The 18,654-nt window shown below is 48.9% G+C and overlaps 10 protein-coding genes across 10 annotated transcripts; 3 read left to right on the top strand and 7 right to left on the bottom strand.

The window, feature by feature from the left end:
* Positions 1-401: 401 nt before the first annotated feature.
* On the bottom strand, positions 402-1,583 carry N7455_004650 (CRAL/TRIO domain protein; the record flags this gene model as incomplete). The annotated part of the gene is made up of 2 exons (XM_040956270.2): positions 402-733; positions 791-1,583. The coding sequence occupies 2 exons, from the start codon at positions 1,581-1,583 to the stop codon at positions 402-404; spliced, it is 1,125 nt and encodes a 374-aa protein (XP_040813259.1).
* Positions 1,584-1,823: 240 nt separating this feature from the next.
* On the top strand, positions 1,824-4,026 carry N7455_004649 (DNA-directed DNA polymerase alpha subunit POL12; the record flags this gene model as incomplete). Its single annotated transcript, XM_040956335.2, has 3 exons — positions 1,824-2,323; positions 2,378-3,677; positions 3,749-4,026. The coding sequence occupies 3 exons, from the start codon at positions 1,824-1,826 to the stop codon at positions 3,920-3,922; spliced, it is 1,974 nt and encodes a 657-aa protein (XP_040813265.2). The 3' UTR covers positions 3,923-4,026.
* A 51-nt stretch (positions 4,027-4,077) lies between these two features.
* On the bottom strand, positions 4,078-4,956 carry N7455_004648 (uncharacterized protein). Its single transcript, XM_065604856.1, has 2 exons — positions 4,883-4,956; positions 4,078-4,822 (listed from the first exon to the last, which is right to left on the bottom strand). The coding sequence occupies exons 1-2, from the start codon at positions 4,883-4,885 to the stop codon at positions 4,247-4,249; spliced, it is 579 nt and encodes a 192-aa protein (XP_065461756.1). The 5' UTR covers positions 4,886-4,956; the 3' UTR covers positions 4,078-4,246.
* Positions 4,957-5,611: 655 nt separating this feature from the next.
* On the top strand, positions 5,612-5,797 carry N7455_004647 (uncharacterized protein; the record flags this gene model as incomplete). The annotated part of the gene is made up of 1 exon (XM_065604855.1): positions 5,612-5,797. The coding sequence occupies one exon, from the start codon at positions 5,612-5,614 to the stop codon at positions 5,795-5,797; it is 186 nt and encodes a 61-aa protein (XP_065461755.1).
* A 1,568-nt stretch (positions 5,798-7,365) lies between these two features.
* On the bottom strand, positions 7,366-9,322 carry N7455_004646 (translation initiation factor eIF2B subunit delta; the record flags this gene model as incomplete). Its single annotated transcript, XM_040956250.2, has 3 exons — positions 7,366-8,489; positions 8,563-9,191; positions 9,262-9,322. The coding sequence occupies 3 exons, from the start codon at positions 9,320-9,322 to the stop codon at positions 7,497-7,499; spliced, it is 1,683 nt and encodes a 560-aa protein (XP_040813224.2). The 3' UTR covers positions 7,366-7,496.
* Positions 9,323-9,727: 405 nt separating this feature from the next.
* Positions 9,728-11,832, bottom strand: N7455_004645 (kinesin-3 family protein uncB; the record flags this gene model as incomplete). Its single annotated transcript, XM_040956166.2, has 2 exons — positions 9,728-11,397; positions 11,475-11,832. 2 exons carry the CDS (start codon positions 11,830-11,832, stop codon positions 9,728-9,730), a joined length of 2,028 nt encoding a protein of 675 aa, XP_040813257.1.
* A 522-nt stretch (positions 11,833-12,354) lies between these two features.
* Positions 12,355-12,600, bottom strand: N7455_004644 (uncharacterized protein; the record flags this gene model as incomplete). The annotated part of the gene is made up of 1 exon (XM_040956312.2): positions 12,355-12,600. The coding sequence occupies one exon, from the start codon at positions 12,598-12,600 to the stop codon at positions 12,355-12,357; it is 246 nt and encodes an 81-aa protein (XP_040813276.2).
* A 1,538-nt stretch (positions 12,601-14,138) lies between these two features.
* On the bottom strand, positions 14,139-14,840 carry N7455_004643 (uncharacterized protein; the record flags this gene model as incomplete). The annotated part of the gene is made up of 1 exon (XM_040956239.2): positions 14,139-14,840. The coding sequence occupies one exon, from the start codon at positions 14,838-14,840 to the stop codon at positions 14,139-14,141; it is 702 nt and encodes a 233-aa protein (XP_040813228.2).
* A 565-nt stretch (positions 14,841-15,405) lies between these two features.
* Positions 15,406-16,520, bottom strand: N7455_004642 (uncharacterized protein; the record flags this gene model as incomplete). The annotated part of the gene is made up of 2 exons (XM_065604854.1): positions 15,406-16,432; positions 16,507-16,520. 2 exons carry the CDS (start codon positions 16,518-16,520, stop codon positions 15,406-15,408), a joined length of 1,041 nt encoding a protein of 346 aa, XP_065461754.1.
* An 898-nt stretch (positions 16,521-17,418) lies between these two features.
* Positions 17,419-18,300, top strand: N7455_004641 (SDR family NAD(P)-dependent oxidoreductase; the record flags this gene model as incomplete). The annotated part of the gene is made up of 1 exon (XM_040956156.2): positions 17,419-18,300. One exon carries the CDS (start codon positions 17,419-17,421, stop codon positions 18,298-18,300), a length of 882 nt encoding a protein of 293 aa, XP_040813342.2.
* Positions 18,301-18,654: the final 354 nt, after the last annotated feature.

Raw genomic sequence — 18,654 nt, 5'->3', positions numbered from 1 at the left:
CGTCTTGGCTCGGATTTTGTTGCTGGGCTATGATTTCGACATTTACTACTCCTTACATAGCCTCAACTTAGGTATGGGCCTCACTAATATCAATCACTATTTTTCTATCTTCTCTCCAAAGCGATCTAGATTGGCGTGTATGTGAGTCGGAAACAAGGAAGGCTGAAAAAAAAAAAGATTAGGTACTATAATTAATTCGGTACTCTATCGCTTGAGTATTGACAGGTATTGACATGTCTATAAACAGGTGGCTCGAAACAGAGCGGTATATGTAAAAGAATCCAACAGTAAATCACCCCAGCGCTGTGAGAAAATGCCGGCTATTGACCAATAGAAAAGAAAAAATGGCGACCAAAATGACGAGTATACCAATATAGGCGCAAAATGATATGCTGTCCCCTTCAAGCCTGTTCGCTGGCCTTGGCCTCAACCTGAGTCTGAGACAGGCTAGGAACGTTCTCGCCCTTCAGGTAGTTCTCAAACTCGCCGACCTGCTTACCACCCTGAACCCAGCGTTCACGGTAAGCCTCACGTCGCTGGTCAGCCAGCTGGTTCAAAGTAGGCCAGTAGGATGCATGGTCGTAGCGGAATTCGACATCACCACCCACAGCCTTCATCAGTTGGCTAGGTGGGACGTGTTGACGGAGGTCCTCATTGAACTTAAGCTTCTGTCGAGTATTGGGGTCAATCAAGGGTGTGATCAACTTGAAGAATCCCCAGATGACGAAGGGCACTATGGTAGGAAATTAGTAACTTGTCATAAGATAGTCTGGAATATGAAATCACTAACCGTTGATCACCAGTGCCCGACCGAGTCTCTCAGGGTAGTGGTTTTGCAGGAAGCCGAGCGTCTGCTTGGCCTGACCCAGACTTGCGTTCTGGCCAGATTTTGTCTCTTTGAAGTTGACAATTAGAGCAAGAGTATCTTGGCCAGGTCCCGTGAGATCAATGGCCCGCTCCAGCATGAAGACAAGATGCTCGAGCTGGCGGTCACTCTTCTCCGTGTTCTGGTTGGAGGGCAGGAGATACAGACATGGGCGTCCGTGGATATCATAGCCCAAAATGACCTGCTTGCCCGTTTCATTCTCAATTGAAATATACTCAGGTGTCAATTTCTTCAGGTCGTACTCGCGGCGCCATGTGAGGGTGCTCTGGAGCCGTGTCTCCGCCTCGGAGACATCCCACTTGGTCGCGCGTAGGTAGCGCAGAAGACAGTCGCGGGTCAACCACATCTTCTCATCCTCGGTTATGGGAGACGTCGGGGCATTCTTCTCGGCCTTGGTAGCGACTGTGGTCCATGATGAAGCAGACTTCAACACAGCCTCGTACTTGGATTGTTGTTCCGGAGTAAGCTCCGCGGGTGGTGTTGGCTTGGCTGTGTCCAGCGGCTTACCGAAAGGCTTCTGGATGAGACCGTCTGCAGCGGAGGTCGGTAGCTCGAGGTCAATTGGTTTCGCGGTTGAAGTAGGCTCGCCCTGAGCGTTCACGGGGGCTGATTCGACCGGTGTCTGTATGTTCGTATCGGACACAGTATCGCCATTGGTGGGCGCATGCGCAGCAGCGCCTTGTTCAGAGTTGGACATGATCTTGAATGATATCTAAATTTATAGACTATACAATGACACGTGGAAATCTAGAGAATGAAGAATAAATTTAGGGGCAATCAATTGACCAATTCCTGCGATCGACAGGTCCACTCCCGTCAAATGCTCGAATAATATTACTCCTTTAGGCCGCTTAGGTCAGCGACACGGTCTCACGCGTCTTGCGCGTATCTGCACTTTCAATGTCCATTGCCCTTCCACGATACACATCCCGCCACAATGGACGCTGAGGGAGAGCTCAATGAGATTTTTGCGGGCTCATTCCCCGATGGGATCCCCAAAGATATCCTTGCCGAGCTCCTCTCCATGCTACGGGTGCATTCGATCCCCGCGGAGGAGCTCTTCTACAAATGGGAATCATACAGCATGAAGATGGGCGAGGGGGTGACCTTAACCATGCAAACAGTTCGAGGCTTTAAGCAAGATGTCCAAGAAGCTTTGGAGCGTGAAAGTCGTGACAAGGCTGGCCGCCACACCGAAAAACGAAGCGCAAACACGGCAACTCCGCGGGGCGCGGCCGCAGCTGGCGGCGATATGTTTGGGATGTTCGATCAATTGACACCAACTGCCTCGAATGGTCGAACTGGGAATGGATTTGGATCCGCAAAGCGCAAGGCCGAATTCACCTCTCCCGCTACACCAAGAGTCAGCAAGTTCGAGAAGTTTGGATCACAAGCCGGCACAAAAACGCCCACTGGAACGCCTGGCGATGGAATGCAGTATGTGTTTCTCGGGAGTATAGGATGTGTTAAAGATGCTGACATCAGGAACAGAGCAATTTCCTTCTCCGATCGACCCAACCCTGGCCAGACGGTGGAAACCCTCAATGCGCACCTATCCTTGCCAGAAACCCCAATGGCGCCATTTTCCGAGCCACGCATTAAGCCCACCGCGAATACGGACCTCAAAAAGTTTGGCTACAAGCCCATGGGCATGAAATTGTCAGAAGCATCGGAGATTCTGGATGATCGTATCGACGAGTTCGCGACTATATTCCAGGCGGAATTCAATTCAGACGAAATTACATTCGGGAGTGCAGCCATACAGAGCACAAGCGAGATTATTGCTGTTGGACGCATCGCTTCTGACAGTCTCGAGGGGAAATTGAACCCAGCTTCCCTCGTACTCGAGACTTCGCGCCGCACCGGAGCCGGCAGACGAGTCCCCTTGAAGGTGGATTCCGTACCCTCGGTGAACTTCTTCCCGGGCCAAATCGTGGCTCTCCGAGGAATCAACCCTTCTGGTGAATATTTCACTGTCAAGGAAGTACTCCCAATTCCTCTATTGCCACCAGCCGCATCTTCAGCTGTAGCGCTAGACAACATCAACGAGCGACTTGACGGAGATGCAAACCCACCGCTGAATATCATTGTTGCAGCCGGGCCATATACAGCGGACGACAACCTAGACTTCGAGCCATTGCAGGAACTATGCCAGAAGGCAGCCGAAAGCTACGCCGATAGTCTGGTGCTGATGGGACCGTTCCTGGACATTGAGCACCCTCTTCTTGCATCGGGCGACTTTGATCTCCCAGATATCAAGGGCCTCGACCCGGACACAGCTACACTGTCCATAATGTTCCGGCACTGTATTTCGGTGCCACTGGCACGACTTGCAGCCGCCGTCCCAAGCATCACGATCGTGATGGTTCCGTCTGTGCGCGATGCACTCAGCCGACACGTCTCCTGGCCCCAGGAGCAGCTTCCCAAAAAGGACCTTGGTCTGCCCAAGCAGGTTCGCATTGTCTCGAATCCCGTCACATTATCGTTCAACGAATGCGTTATTGGAATGTGCTCACACGATGTGCTCTCCGAGCTTCGCCGCGAAGAGGTCTTGAATGGTCGGCCCGCAGAGGGCAACTTGCTCACCCGTCTACCCAAATATCTCGTCGAGCAACGCCATTTCTTCCCCTTGTTCCCTCCGACCGCGCGGTCAAATCTTCCCAAGCCCGGGTCCGAAGGTAGCCTGGCTACAGGCGCTATGGTGGACCTGCCCTACATGAAACTGGGAGAGTGGTGGAATGTCCGTCCTGATATTTTAATTGTGCCTAGTATGCTGCCGCCTTTCGTAAAGGTATGTTACCCCTAGCCCAGTCTTTTTGTTCCCAACTACCGTCAACAGTTCTAACCTTGATATTTATACAGGTTGTCGACAGTGTGCTAGTCATCAACCCAGGCACCCTATCAAAGCGTCGCGCCGCAGGGTCATATGCCAAAATGGGCGTCCACCCCCGACTGGTGGCAGAGGACGAGCGCGAACAGAAACAGCTGGGCCACAAGCTGTACGAGCGGGCTCGGGTCGACATCAATCGTATCTAGGGGAACGTATAATCATATCGCATTACGCGCGGCGTTAAAGCTCAGACTCAACTAGGTCTGCAGCCATTTGATATTGGCGATTATTGGAACAAAATCGCAAATGGAAACGAATCAATGATCTTCAGGATATATAAGGATACATCCAACGTGGGTATCATAACGAGGCTATCCAGCCCCCTCCAAAAAAAAGCTCCAGTAAAAGAAAAATGCAAGTAACACAAGACACCCATTTACCTGCCCATACAGGTACATAGGTAGAAAGCTCGCGGCACCAACCCTAGTGAAAGGCAACCCCGCAAAAGTTTCAGTAAACCTTGATATCCATTACCGCAACCCAATAACCCTGCGCCCACCCATCCTTCGCCCAGAATCCTTGACCCTAATAACAGGCGCCCCGGCCACCGCCGCACCACCCCCACTACCCCGCAGCGTAGCTCCAGGCCCAGAGGTCGCAGCCCCGGCAGCACCAGCACCTCCAGGACCAGTCAAAGGGCCAGCATCAGGGCCATGCCCTTCACCATTAACGAGCGCCTCAAGACCAAGATCGCGCCACACAGTATCCCGTCTCCGCTCCATAGCGCGGGTAATGCCGAACGCCGCATGCTGATCTGGTACGACATCGTCCTCGTCTTCAGGGTTCGGGGGCTGGTATTGCGGCGCCACGTAGATGTCTTCGATTGGTAGGTATGAGGGGATTGTGGAGGGAGAGGTCGAGCCGTATGGTATGGCGTTTGCGGCCGTGCTTGCTGCTTCGCGGTTTGCGGCGGAGGCGCTGTTGGCGTTGTGGGGGTCTGTTGTTGAGTTGGTGGCTGTTGAGGTGTGTGGGCGTGTAAATTCTTCGAAGAGGTCTGCTAGCCGTGGTTGGTGCATGTGTAGATATGAGGCGGAGGAGTCTTTGCTCTGGTGGTGTGGTGTTAGGTTTGTGGCCTGAAATTCTGGAGGTTATGGTTGTGTATTTACCATTTTGAGGGACTTTTGATCCTCTTATCGAGATCTTGAGGGATGTGAGAATATTCTGTCAAGGGACTTGTTCGAGGAAGCTCACCAGTTATGGCTTATCGGCATGGTTGTTGATGGCAGAATAACCATTGTATACACCGCCAGGATCACGTGGGTTGTAGATGATATAATCATAGGCCAAGTCCATCCATGGTTATCAAGAGATCTCTGTGGACTATGAGGCTGGGCTGATCGTTATGGAGTCTGAAGGTAACTACTTTTACAACTGCTACAAAATGAGATTTAAATATGTAGATATGTAGAGGGAGGGATGAAAAGCAACTATCTATAGAAAAACAAAGACGATTATATACATAACCACATATGCTCTTCCCACTGTGAGAAGGCGATCTAGTATTGAGAAAACATCACATGAGAAAATCAACCAAAAACCATGAAATCTTCCATTTACATGGCAAATATGTCTTTCATTAGTATTCTGTATCGATACATACACATAATCCATCCCTTAAACAGGCCCAAGAGCGTTGCCAAACTACATGCAGCCATCTTTGTAGTAGCATTCTTCACGAAGACAACTAGTTATACCATCAATCATTTCATACCCAAGGCGATGGAATTGAATGGGAGTATTCCTTGTGGTCACATGGAATTAGGGGGGTTGAAGCCAGTTCAATAGCAACACTATTGCTTGAGTAGATGGAAACTGGCTTCTCGAGAAGACCACCAATGGCAAGTTCAATCAGCAGCTGGCCCTTGGTAGTCGATAAAGTAACCCAAGGCTGCCTGTTCGATGTCGAGGAAAGGTACAAACCCGTCAGCTTCCTCAAGCCTTGTGCAGGAGTCGTCTCGTTCCTCTTTGAACATCCATCGGATATGCTTAACACCGACGGCATCCAGATGCACAGAGAGTGAAGAATGGAAACTGCCATTCTTGTGGCTGTGCCGAAACACCGAGAAGACAGAGGGGGAAATGGCCAGACGATCTGTGGAAGATAAATGCAAAGGCACACGCGGGCGGCCAGAGATGAGACACTCGACTGATATGAAATAGGAAATTGAGGTGTTGCGGGTCTTTGCGAACGATCACGGGTAAATGGAAGCAGAGGGCGAAGCCATGGTTAAATCTGTTATGAAAAGGGGTCCTATCAGCGACTGCATAATTATCGAGAGGATAAGCCTTCACTGATGAGGCCAAAGGGCTTATTTCGAGAGTTTGAGATCGGGATAACAAGGTCGAGGCGATCGGGGTGATCGAGGTGATCAAGGTCGTGGGAAAGCTCATTGAGGTTGAAATTGTCACAAGACGAGCACACGCCAAGAGGCTGTAGATGTAGACACGACGGAAACGGGGTTATACTATGCAGAGACTCAGGGGTGGTTTGTGCACGCGATGCGGGCCAGTTCTGTTCTAACAAGGTACCGACAGAGAACGCGTTGCTATTATACGACAGTACAAACAACTCTTCTCCAAGCGCCCGGACAAGCCGAACAGTTGATGAAAAGGTGGTCGCGCCCTTTGGGGTCAGTGTAAGCCCAATGGCACAGTGCAGCTCAAGCCACCTGGGGGTAGTGTAAGCCCAGCGGGACAGCCCTTGCGACCCAAGCCACGAGAGACAAAAATTGGTGTTAAAGTCAAAAGCCCTCGATCCCTCTATAGCATACTACATTCTAATGAGACTGGGGAAGAAAGGGAAGAAAGAAAAAGTGGGCCTGCGATCTACTAGTGGGGCTTTTTTATACCCCCACGACTCGGATTATATATAATCCGAGTTGGATGGTTTATCCGGAAAAGAGGCTCCTGACATAAGGTAACCTGGAAATATCAATAACTCATACCACTACATACTATATTATTTAATTTTGAAGTGTCCAGGAAGACAAAGAAACTCAGAATCACAGCTGCTTTGTTGTATTTATATTATTCTCTCGCGAGGTTCATTCCTGGCAAATTTAGCGGCTCCTTTCAGTTTGTATAGGGAACCTTGGAAATGTCTTCATCCACTCCAATATCTTCATGCATGCACATATATTGTCAATTTACATGCATATAGATTGTATTGTACTCCATAGAGACTAGGGTGAACTTGAAATCTTACCGAACAGATATATTAATGGCAAGAGGGAAGACATGCAAATCTTTATACTCCCCACGGTGTTTGATTGGCAGTATACAAATAGCCTGGCACTGTTAGGTAGTAGTATATACATAGTACGTTTACAAGCAAGCGAAGATAGCAACCACTATCTGCAAACCATAATACGTAAAAGAGAATCTATTGCCTATTTATTCCTGTTCCGACAAACATCACCACATGTCGGGATGGGCAAATGCATTCCAACCCACAATCCGTCGATAAAACAACACTGGAATATAAAAAAATGCGAAAATATCCTAGTAACACCTGCATGGTTAGATAAACTAGGACAAATGTCATTCAGAAGGGACCCATAAGAAGAGAAGGATAAGAAAGAGAAAAGAAAAAAAAAAGACCTGGAAATCACGACGCGTGGGCAGTCGGAACCATTTTCATTGCTTTTAATTTAGATTACAGGTTGCATACGCTCCAGATTCATGACCATGTTGCAGAGTAAAAGCGAAGAAGTTAACACATCACAGGTTTGTCACCATACGGTGGACAATCGGAACAGCACTAGGAGGTAGACTGCCCATCTCAGTAATAACCATGTCAACATATTCCGCAGGCGTAACATCGTACATAATGTTCAGCAGCTGCAAATTGGGAGTGTTGTGCCAGTTCGCAAGAGGCGACGAAGAGTTCTTGTGGGGGGTAACAGGAGGCTCGGGAGCCGGGGTGCGGTTTCCACCCTTCTTATTCTCAGGCGGAGGGGGCACATAGGCATCTGCCGGGTCGGGGACGACGAGGGAGACGGGGCTGCTCATGGGTAGCAGCTCGTTGGCATCGGCGATCTCGTTAACGACGATGCTGTCGAGGGCGACGCGGTCGGTGAACTTGATTGTCTCACAGCAGACAATGACAGGGATTTCGACGCCACTGGCGCGCTCCTTGGCGGACATGGCGACAAGGGCGGTGCCGACACGGGAGTACAAGCCACCGTTACTGGTCATAGCGTGGGCGCCGAGGAAGACCTTTGTGGCATCCTTGATTGCGTGGGTAATGGCGTGGACGAGGGAGTATTGGACGTCGAGCCCGCTCTTGGCGAGATCGCGGGCGAGGCTTTTGCCTTCGAAGAGGGGCCGTGAGTCGATGATTGAGACGCGGAATCGCTTGCCTTGGTTGTGTGCTAACAAAAGGGTCTGCTTAACGATGCTGCTGCCGGCAAATGTCACGATCACGTCGCCGTCTTGGACCTTCTGTGCTGCACTGTCTGCAATCACTTGATCGGCGACGGTAATCTTCTCACGGATAAAGCTGTCGATGTACTCGCAGAGTGAAATCTTGGCGCTCGCCTCGGGGGTAGAGGGATCAATGCCAGCGATGAAGAGCTTCAAAGCACGGATGGCATTTCCCTGGCTGATGGAGAGGGGTCGACATGTCGAGAGGTAGGTGATTTGGTACGAGAGGTGTGTGGTCAGGTGGCGAGCCAGCGAGGTGCCCATAGGGGTTGTGTAAGATTCAATGACCTTTAGAAAGTGAATTGTCAGCATACATAATCACGGTGGTGTCTTGTTGACATGAAACAAGAGAACAACATACTCGTTTGAAAGCAATCAACGTGGCGACGCAGCGCGCACTGCTGCCACAGATAGTGTAATCCATCAACTGCATACCCAAAGCCAGGATGGCAGGGTGCACTTCCTTTGTAGCACCAGCGACAGTGACGCGGCGCTGTTGTCCGTACAAATGTCCAAAGACGGCAACCTTCTTATCATCTTTCTTTTTCTTTTGCTCCACAAGAACAGACCCAGTTTGCGCGATGGGACCTGAGCCACGGCGCGGGGGCGGCGCTCGCGGTCCCTTCTGTGCAGAGCCAGGGCCAGCAGCATCCTTCTTCGGTGTAGTTGGTGGACGAGCCTGGGCTCCGGCACCAGGAGTGGGAGTGGTACTGCCGACGGGACCTCCTTCTTTCTCAAGTTTCTCTCGGATGCGCCGGGCAGCCTTATCGGCCTTGGCTTTCTTCTTCAGCTCGGCTGGGCTAAGCGGCTTGTCTGCGGCGCCGTCTGTGGACGCGGGCGCATCTCCGGTGGGTTGGGTGGGTTTTGAGTCGCGGATCGGGAGAGTTTGCGGAGTGTTTTCGGTCGCGGGTTGAGCTTGCTCCGGTGCCGATGAGGCAGGAGTCGAGACTGGCGCGGTGGGCGCTGGATCAGAGGGTCCCGCCATCTTGTCTGTGAATTAATTCTCGTGTGAGAGTGGATCTACGAAGATGGTGGGGAGAGGGAGGGAGGGTTGACTCACGGAAAAAGAAATGATGCCATAAGCGGCCCACTGAGCGGCGCAGCCCTAACTCGTGGTTCATCGCGCGTTATAAACAATGTGTATAATTGTTGAATTGTTTTTGAGTAACGCTGAGCTTCTATTCAGTTGGGTACTTGATTCAGACGGCAATAATTTTCTACTCCCAATTAAATGACATGACCTCCATATAAGAGTGCAGCCTGAAAGAAACTCGTGATACCCAATGAGGGTAGTTGACATTGAAACATGCATAACATCAAGTGTCTCATTATTCATCGCAGGGGCTCGCTAGAACAGAAATAAGTACATAGGCCAAAACTAGTCTGGTCCAAATTCAAACAACGAAGTCCGAACAAAGACTTCAAACATTCCAAAGGGCACCGCAAAAGAGCAGACAAAGAGATCGCCACCAACACCATTCAATCCCTGTACACCCAAAAGATAAAAATAAAATAATATCCACATATTAACGATTGCTGACAATGGTTCCCAAGGCACGTCGCTTCCGAGTCGTATGCTCCTCGATCGGACGAAACCGTTCATGGTCCGTGGCCAGCTTTCTCTTGAAGACACTCAGGTCGCCGAGAAGTTCATGCATGTGATTTTGCATTTGTTCGGCTTCTTGCTCGGTGACATCATCGGTGATAGTATCGTCATCTTCCCAAACATCCATGTCAGATTCGGCATCTGATACCAAAGGAGAGCCCTCGCGGTCTTCTGGATCGTGATTGGGCAGCTGGTTCTCATCTTGCAGGGACGTAAAGCTAGGCTTTCGTTGCTCGAAGGTGATGGGTGGGATTGGGTTCTTGAGACTCTCAACCGCTAGCTTCAGATGCATGCGCAAAGCGTCGTTTTCTGTTTGCAGTTGTCGAATCTTGCATTCACTGACCATCTTATTCTCCTCCATGAGGCGTTGCATTTTCTCGACTTTCTGCTGATACTCTTCGAGCCTTTCATCGGAGGCCTCGCTTGCCCGCTGGTTGACTGCTGCTTGGCTCACGCTGAGTTGGAGGGTGCGAATGGTTTCTGTCATCTCCGCAATCTGTTGGTCACGCTCAGCGGCGGACATTTGATCTTGGTTGACTCGTGCCCGTGTCCGAATATTCTTGGCCTGGTCCGCATAACGAAGAGTCGAAAGCGTCTCTTCATAGTCCGCAGGTGCGATACAGGCGATCATCGCAGTCTTGGAGTTGCCGCCGAGACTGTCCTTCAATAGCCATGTGAGGATCGAGTCACGGTATGGTACTTGTTCTTTGCCCTTTCGTGGACCCCGGAGTTTCTTGGGATCTGCGAGCGCTGCAATGACACGTCCTAAGGTAGTCAAAGACTTGTTGATATTTGCACCCTCGCGAAGTCTAGCACCAGTTGCTTCGGTAGATTTGGCACGCTCAGAACCTGCCAGATCGACCAATCGAATCCGAGCAGTGCGCTCAGTCGTTTCGTCTGTTGACAAGTCGTGATGGATCTGTTTTAAAGTGATGGTAAACACTGCATGAGATCGAGACGAAGTGTCGTTCATCTTTGTGCTAGCTGTAGTTCGTGAGACATCGCCCTTTCGCATAAACTTCATCAATTCAGTGTAGTTCCTTGCGGTGACCTCTGTCAAATCCTTGACGTATGGACCTTCTGACGGCGATTCACGAATGCGGAGATAGTGCGGGGGATCCGTTCGCGGGACCAAAAGATCGCGAACATGCTCGTTGTATACTTCGAAATAAGACACTCGGACGTTGTAGCTGATATCGGGAGAAGGTGAGTTTTCAATGCGCTGGAACAGATCCTCGCAAGTTCGAGGAATCAAGCCGGGCCGATCTGGTGTTCCCATCATGGTGTAACTCTTCCCCGAACCCGTCTGTCCGTATGCGAAGATACACGTGTGGTATCCTTCGAAGTTGTGATCCAAAAACTCCTCGCCGAGAGAGTTGTAGACATCCTCCTGGTGTGCGTAATGCTCATCCTCCTCATTGTGAGACCAAAAGGAGTTATCGAATGTAAAAGATTTATCTTCCAAGATCTTGCCGCGAGCCTGTGACTTTGGTTTTCCTTGATCGCCGGGTTTCGGTTTCGGTGCCTGAAGGCAGGTCATCTGCGTGCGCGGGTCCATCGCAATCAGACATTCTGCCTTGCGATCGATTTCTGTAAGATGAGGTCAGAATATGCCCTCCACTTGCGGGTTCTCGCGCCTCCCCGCGTCCTTCCCAGATAACACCTACCTCGAGGTAAGAACTTCCGGACTCGTACGACGACGCGCACATTTCCCCCTGGTGTTGGACTAGCCATCCCATCTCTGGTACGAGATATTGCGAACCCCTCTCGCGCGCGGAAGGAAGGACTGGAAGCTGTGGACCGGAGAGTGGCGGCGGAAGCGGAGGTGGAGATAATACTGGGGGAGGTGATTCCTGTGGCGGCTGATATGTCGGATGAAGCGGCTGAAGATATCGAGCCTGGGCCCGGATGGCCGATGTGGTGATAGAAGCGCGGATCGAGCGCCATGTCCCTACTGCTGTCGCTTAATAGCTGCACACAAGCGGTGACGGCCTCGCGTCGTCGATCAAGAAGAGAGTGGTACATGCAAAATTGATTACATGGAATAGGATTGACAAAGGGGAAAATAAGAAATAGATTTGGAGAGGGAATATGTAGACTGGAATGAGTGAAAGGGGGGGGGGTCGGTACTGTTGCGCGTTGTTTCCTTGGGAAGTTCAGTTCATTGTAAAACACAATGAGTCTAGAGCATATTTGATGGAAAGAATGTATGATATATAAAAAAAAAATAAAGAAAGAGCGAGATTGAAATTCAAATTGAAATTGGGAATATGATAATAATAGTAAAAGGTGATGATTTCCCAAGGTTCTACAACATCAAAGTGTCACCGTCTATAAGGGCTGTTGCCATAGCAATGACCCGCTTAAACTCCACTATATATACATGCCCTCTCTGCTTTGGACTGAAACCTACATATATGTGTTGAAACATATTGAAACCTGCAGTAGATTGCTTTCAAATGTAGTTAATTCTCTTCTTAATGTGTACTAGTATGTAATTATTTCATTTTCGGACCAACCCCTTCCCCCATATCAAATCAATCTCGCTCAATCTTGCTCATGCTCAAATTCTTCAGTCTCCGCATTCATCGCCTCAAACAAATCGGCATCCTCATCAGACTGTTTTGTTGGGCCCCAACTTGGATCGTGTACTGGGTTGCCAGAAGAGTCCATGTGTTCACTCAAAAGTTCAGCAGGGCCCATCTCGCTGTGGGAGGCCTTTTGCGTAGCGTGGGTCTTGGCTCTGACAGAACCAGCTTCCTGGCCCTTATTTTCACCTTTCTCCTTAGGCATGATGTCTTGACAATGTTAGCGAGAGTTCCTCTAGAGCATCGCATCCTCCCCACCGTCAACTCCCGATGCTCTTCTCATGATGTACAAGGGCTGAATTGGGCTCCATACCAAGAGTTGTTTGTGATTATATGTAGTGTTCGTTGAGTGTGTGTGATACGTCCTCTTAACATCTGGAGAAAGCAGTTCGTATTTATGTGTTTATAGAAGGTGGCGGCAATGACTAGACCATGACGATGACATTCACCACCACTTTGGGTCCTTCTCCGCACTTGCCATTCAGATGCATCTATTTGTGCCACCGATTCTATTATGTTCTGAGATCTGATTTACTATGGGCCAGTCAATTGGGGGCTGGTTGTGAGCCGTGGTTGTTCTGAGGTAATTCATGGATGCTGGATGTTTGGATATGCTGTCATAGCGCTTTTGCCACAGAGCTCTGTTTGTTATGATTTTTGGTGCCCCACGGATAGTACCTTCCTTAACCATCTGTCTGGTGGCAATCAAAATGCATTTATTCAATTGGCCTAATGACTACCCTGGTTGGGGGTGTTTCACAGGCCTGCAATCCGGTCATGTGTAGGTGGAAGTGAATGATGGAGTACATGACGCCGAGATATCACTTCAAATGTTCTTTGTGATCTAGATCCCCGATACCTAAGGAATGAGCCTGAATGGAGAATAATTCACAAAAGTGTTACTTTTATAGTTATATTACAAGAAACCACTAGAATGCATTGAGGTTGTCGGTAACTATACGGATATGTTCAGACCAGTCACGTGCATAATGATCAATGTAGAGTGAGTGCCCATTAGATGCTCACTACGTTTCGCTTTTGCCAAAGAGGTTATGTTTGTTATCAGCCGTCATAAATAGGGAGGATCTGCATGTGGATTTCGGGGGACATATGCATTTACTCGAGAATCTTTTACACCTCTTACATCGATATCAGACAGCTCATAGAACAACCGGGCCGCTGCATATCATTCTTTGTCAGCATGCAGGATGTCCTACAAAACTGTTAATTTCATAGTTGCAGAGAGCTTGTTTTGATATTGCCTTCCTAGTTGGTTTCCAACATTTATTTGGCTTTCCACCTCTGTCCTTGAAACTATGAAACATCTACATATTGTTTTTGCTTCAAAGCGGGCAATTAGGAGAGCCTAACCGGAATTCGACCGACTCTGAAGTCGAGAATCCAGGGCAGAATATATTGAAGTTATGTTTGACATCATAGTATGGATAGTTGAAAATCTGGGGCACCGAATGTCCTCCTAGAGCCACTATGCATATATATATACTCGGCTCAACGTCTGTCAATCCCCATCTGAACTCGAGCTTGCATGATTTCTTACTTCATAGCCAGAGAAGGCTAAAATTGAACTCGGAATATATGAGATGTATATATCGATCTATGCACATAGAAAATCCATAAGGTTCGTGATAAAATGCGCAAAAAAACAACACTGCGCAGGTAGGCGTTGGTGGGCTTAGCACGATTGGTGATATCGGCAAAACTCCGAGTGAGTTTGGGAAGCCTTCACCAAGGCACAGTTCGACCAAGGTAATCAAGGTATTCAAGTCCGGGTCGTTCTTGCTTTGCAAGAAGTACATTCACTAAACTGGGAATGCTTTCTTCGATAGTAAGCCGAGCATCGGGACCTCCCAACTCAGTTTTGACCCACCCGGGAGCCATCACCACCATTGGATGCGATACGTCCTGACGAGACGCAAAGCTTCGCATGAACATGTTCAGCGCGGCTTTAGTACCCCGATACACCTCTCGCAGACCCGTTTCATTGTTGCTGATGCTTCCCTGTCCCGATGACATCACCCCGATAAGACCCTTTGGAGTCACATGATGTGCCAGGGTTTCTACGACACGCATCGGGCTGAGCGAATTTGTGACCATGACATGGATGAAATCTTCCGTTGATACATCGCCAATGTTTTGGGTTGGGTCGCGATTTGTTGTTCCGGCGTTCACAAACAGGACGTCAAATGTCTTGCCCGATACTGATAAGCGATTATCGAGCGCCTTGATTTGATCGGGTTCGCAAATGTCCAAGGTCAAAATGTCAACCCGGCCTGTGTACTTATCTGCTAGGTCGTGGAGTAATGTTCGTGACCCTCCGCGGACTGTGCCGACGACGTTCCATCCCTTTTCTAGGAATTCTGCTGCCATGGCATGGCCGAGGCCACGCGAAGCGCCGATGAGAAGGATTGTGGGTGAAGCGGACATCTTGCTACGTTTTTTGAGAGTTGATTAATGTAATTGAGGGGATTGGGGGGCTTTTAAATCCAACAGAGTCGGCTCGGCATTTTCTAGTCCCAGGTTATCTCCGGGTCGGATTTCCCTTGGGGGGAGCCGCCGCAGTCTCGTATCAGGAAACAATCCCTAGCTGCATACTTATAACGTATTGGATGCCAGCGAGTCATGGAATACTGCAAATACAGCATTTTGGCTGATAGGCAACCCCACCAAGTTCACAGTAGCGGGGCCCGCGCCGCTAAAATCTGCCCCAATTGGCCATTCGGTATTATCTCCGTATAGTATGGATATCACGTTGAAATTTTTTAAAAGGTTTCATTCTTTGTTGCCATATACTTGCATTACATTACTGAATATAGGCATTTAGTCAATCTTTTGTTGGATTGGGAGAAAGACAATTTATTGTGGGACTTACTACCATACTTGCTAGAGTTTTTAGTCAGGTAGATTGTCTGTCTTTCTAGACTGAGCATAGTGAAATATTATGACACGAATAACGTAATATAAACTTGTGAAAACCCTTGAAACTAGTAGCTTACGGAAGATCGATTTTGACAATGAGACCTCCGGTAGCAGTGCTATTCTTGGTGAGTGTAGGGTCGAGAATTTCTGCAGACGAAATGTACAAACAATCTCGATCGAGTCTTGCCCTTCCAAACGAAACCGCGGAGGATGATGCTACATAGCTCGAATCAACCACGACCCTAGCAGTCTTCCCAGGTACATCGACCTCAACCAAACTGTGCTGTCCATTCATAGCAATCCACGCCTTTCTGCCATCCTTCGACATTGTGAAATTATCACCAGCTGTATTATTGGCAATCATCTCTGTGGGACCAATCGCTGTACCGTTGTGTAATGCCATTGGAAACTTGGCAAAAATCCCTTGATTTAAGTTGGTGAAGTATAAGTCGGATCCGTGAACATGGATGCCATTGATAGCAACCTGTAATCCGGCCGCTAAAGGTTTCATTGATATCTCATCGATGATGGTTTCATAGGCGCCAGTTTCGACATCGAGCTTCACAACATTGCCTGCAGCAGAATCGGCGATGAGCAGCATTGAGTTGTTGTTCGGTTCCAAACGGCACATGCCGTCGAGCAATTGAGCACTGGTAATGTTGGCGACTAATGAGGCCGTTGCCAACAAACAAGAGGCTCTATTCCGTGCGGAGCATGGCCGAGATCCACGAAGGTCTACCCTCCAGATGGAATTTGAACCAGGAGTAGCGCTGACTGTGCTGACATTTGCTGCTACAACATAGAAAAAATCCTGTTCCAGTTCGGCAATACCAAGCAATCCAGTTGTCCCAGGTATATTGGCAATTGCAACTGTTTCATCTTCTTCAACTGGGGATACTTGGTAGAGTATCGAAGACGTGACAGAAGTGAGGATGAGGTGGCCATTGTGACGGGTCGCAATATTCTCGAAAGTGCGCGGAATAATGAATTTATCGACAACCGTAAGAGGGTAGGTGGTTGTTTGGGGAAAGGATGACACGACAGATGCTTGCAAGAGGAGTGTTACTACTCCTATCGCTGAAAGGGTCTGTTTGGGGCTTCTACAATATGTAGGCCAAGAAGTGGGGAGGGAGAGAGTTGATTGCCATGGAAGAATCTACCAGCTACCAGCTACCTATAACTACCCATTGAGGGGTTTATGCCTGAGACACCATCTGTGTGGCCTCAGGCCACTACAACAGGGTCGGTGCTGTAACGAACATGTCAAAAGTTGGGAAGAATGATTTAAGGCGGAAAACTCGAATGACCAATTTTGCTCTTTATAGTTGAAGCACTAGTGGAACTGTGTGCAATTAGATTGACTCTCGCTTTGAGGAGTTGGCGGACATAACTAGTTCTACTATATAGTCTCTCGGAACTTCGCCGAACTATCGGGAGAACTTCGGGCAACATTCCCTAGTGATTCTTCTTCATGCCCCCGTGGCCTGATATATTTACCTAAATAGGTGCGGCGACCTCGGGAATGGCCCCGGGGATCCACACTCACCATTTTTTTTTTTTCAATTTAACCTTGGACCCTTTGCCGTCTCTGTTAACTCCGAGAATTACATCAGATAACGCCAAGCCTGCTAGTAGCCGTGAACAGCTTGAGACAAATCTCGTGGAGTTAGAAAAGGGACCACTACCAGAGGAGGTTGTACATTCTCTAGATGATAGATGGATGCAAGTCCGAGCCGGTGTTTTCAAGTACTGGCATTAAAGGGAGATAACTTATAATGAACCGAGGATACCACATAGATAGTACCTAAGTAGTATAAGCATAAAAAGCAAGTGAAGGCTCCACGGTTACTTTCAAAGTGACGTCATTTACCTGTAATCAACAACTTGGAGATGGAGATAACTGGAGATAATAACGGGTCTAAGGAAGATATCTCCTGTATTCCAACTTATTACCAAATTGTTCAAGGATTTAAATGTCAAGTATTACCCTGGAAGACATAACCCCAATATTCCTTATTATTGACATTCAACCACAATTTCGTTTCGACACAAAGCCGTTACAGTAGCTTCTTTTCCAACTGCCAACATGGGATTCCCACCCTTCACCCTAAAACATCACACTGCTCCCTACCCAGGGATTGATCCCAGCCTACCAGCTGTGAGTGCCGCCGGCAAGACAATTCTCATCACTGGCGGCGGATCAGGAATTGGGCCTCGCATTGCCGAAGCATTTGCAGTTGCAGGAAGTACACAGATTGCTCTTCTCGGACGGACCCAATCAACCCTTGAAAAGACCAAATCAACCCTGGAATCCTCACATAGCGGATTAAAGGTCCTCACCTTCGTGGCGGACATCACCGATGCCTCGGCTGTCAATGCTGCCTTCCAGGACACGAAAGCAAAGTTCGGACCCATTGACATATTTATCTCAAACGCGGCATTCCTACCGGAGACGGTGCCAATCAAGGATACGGTCGTTTCCGATTTCGCCCAGGGACTGACCACTAATGTTGTGGGGAACCTTGTCACTACACAGGCCTTCCTTGCGACCGCCGCCCCGTCCAATGCCGTCCTTATCCACGTCACTAGCGGCGCCGTTCATATGCCCTCAATGCCCAACTATTCAGGTTACCAGACGAGCAAGACTGCGGCGCTGAAATTCTTCGAGGCGGTACAGGCGGAAACCCCGGACCTGCGCGTCATGAATGTGCATCCGGGCTATTTAGCTACGGATATGAATGTCAAGTCTGCCAAGGGGGGGCTAGGCAGTGACAACTCCATTCCATTTGATCACATCGACTTGGCAGGACATTTCATGGTCTGGGCTGCTAGTCCAGAGGGGGCCTTTTTAAAGGGGAAGGTCATTTGGAGTAACTGGGACGTGGAAGAGCTGAAGCAGCGGAAGGAGGAGCTCCAAGGTGGGGAAAAGTTGACCATGGTGTTGAATGGATGGCCACGGAGTGATTGAATATCCTTTTTCCTTTTACTAGGAACGCTTGTATCCTTATTTCTTGGTTCAATTAACTCATCGCATCAAGATCGTTTCAATGGAATGTAATTATGGGATCAGTTGAACCGTTTGCTATATGCCTACATAGGACCCATGTTCGCTTATAGCGATCTGCATAATTGGGAATTGGCCTGATCACTGGTCATCCATTTCTACGCTAAGTGACAGTACTTACTACTAAGGAAATGGTCTGGAATCGCACACCTTAGCCCCCATTTTGTAGGCCTTGATTGCACGGGCTTTCTGGCTTGTCTCTGTATATCATGACGCCACTAAGACGTCGGCGGGTGGTCCAAAGCTACCGCTGGTTAT

Source organism: Penicillium solitum (assembly GCF_028829755.1).
Source record: "Penicillium solitum strain IBT 25940 chromosome Unknown utg000003l_segment0_segment0, whole genome shotgun sequence".
Taxonomy (NCBI): Eukaryota; Fungi; Ascomycota; class Eurotiomycetes; order Eurotiales; family Aspergillaceae; genus Penicillium; species Penicillium solitum.
The sequence above is the reverse complement of the archived record's forward strand: the minus strand, read 5'-3'. Positions and strand labels throughout refer to the sequence as shown.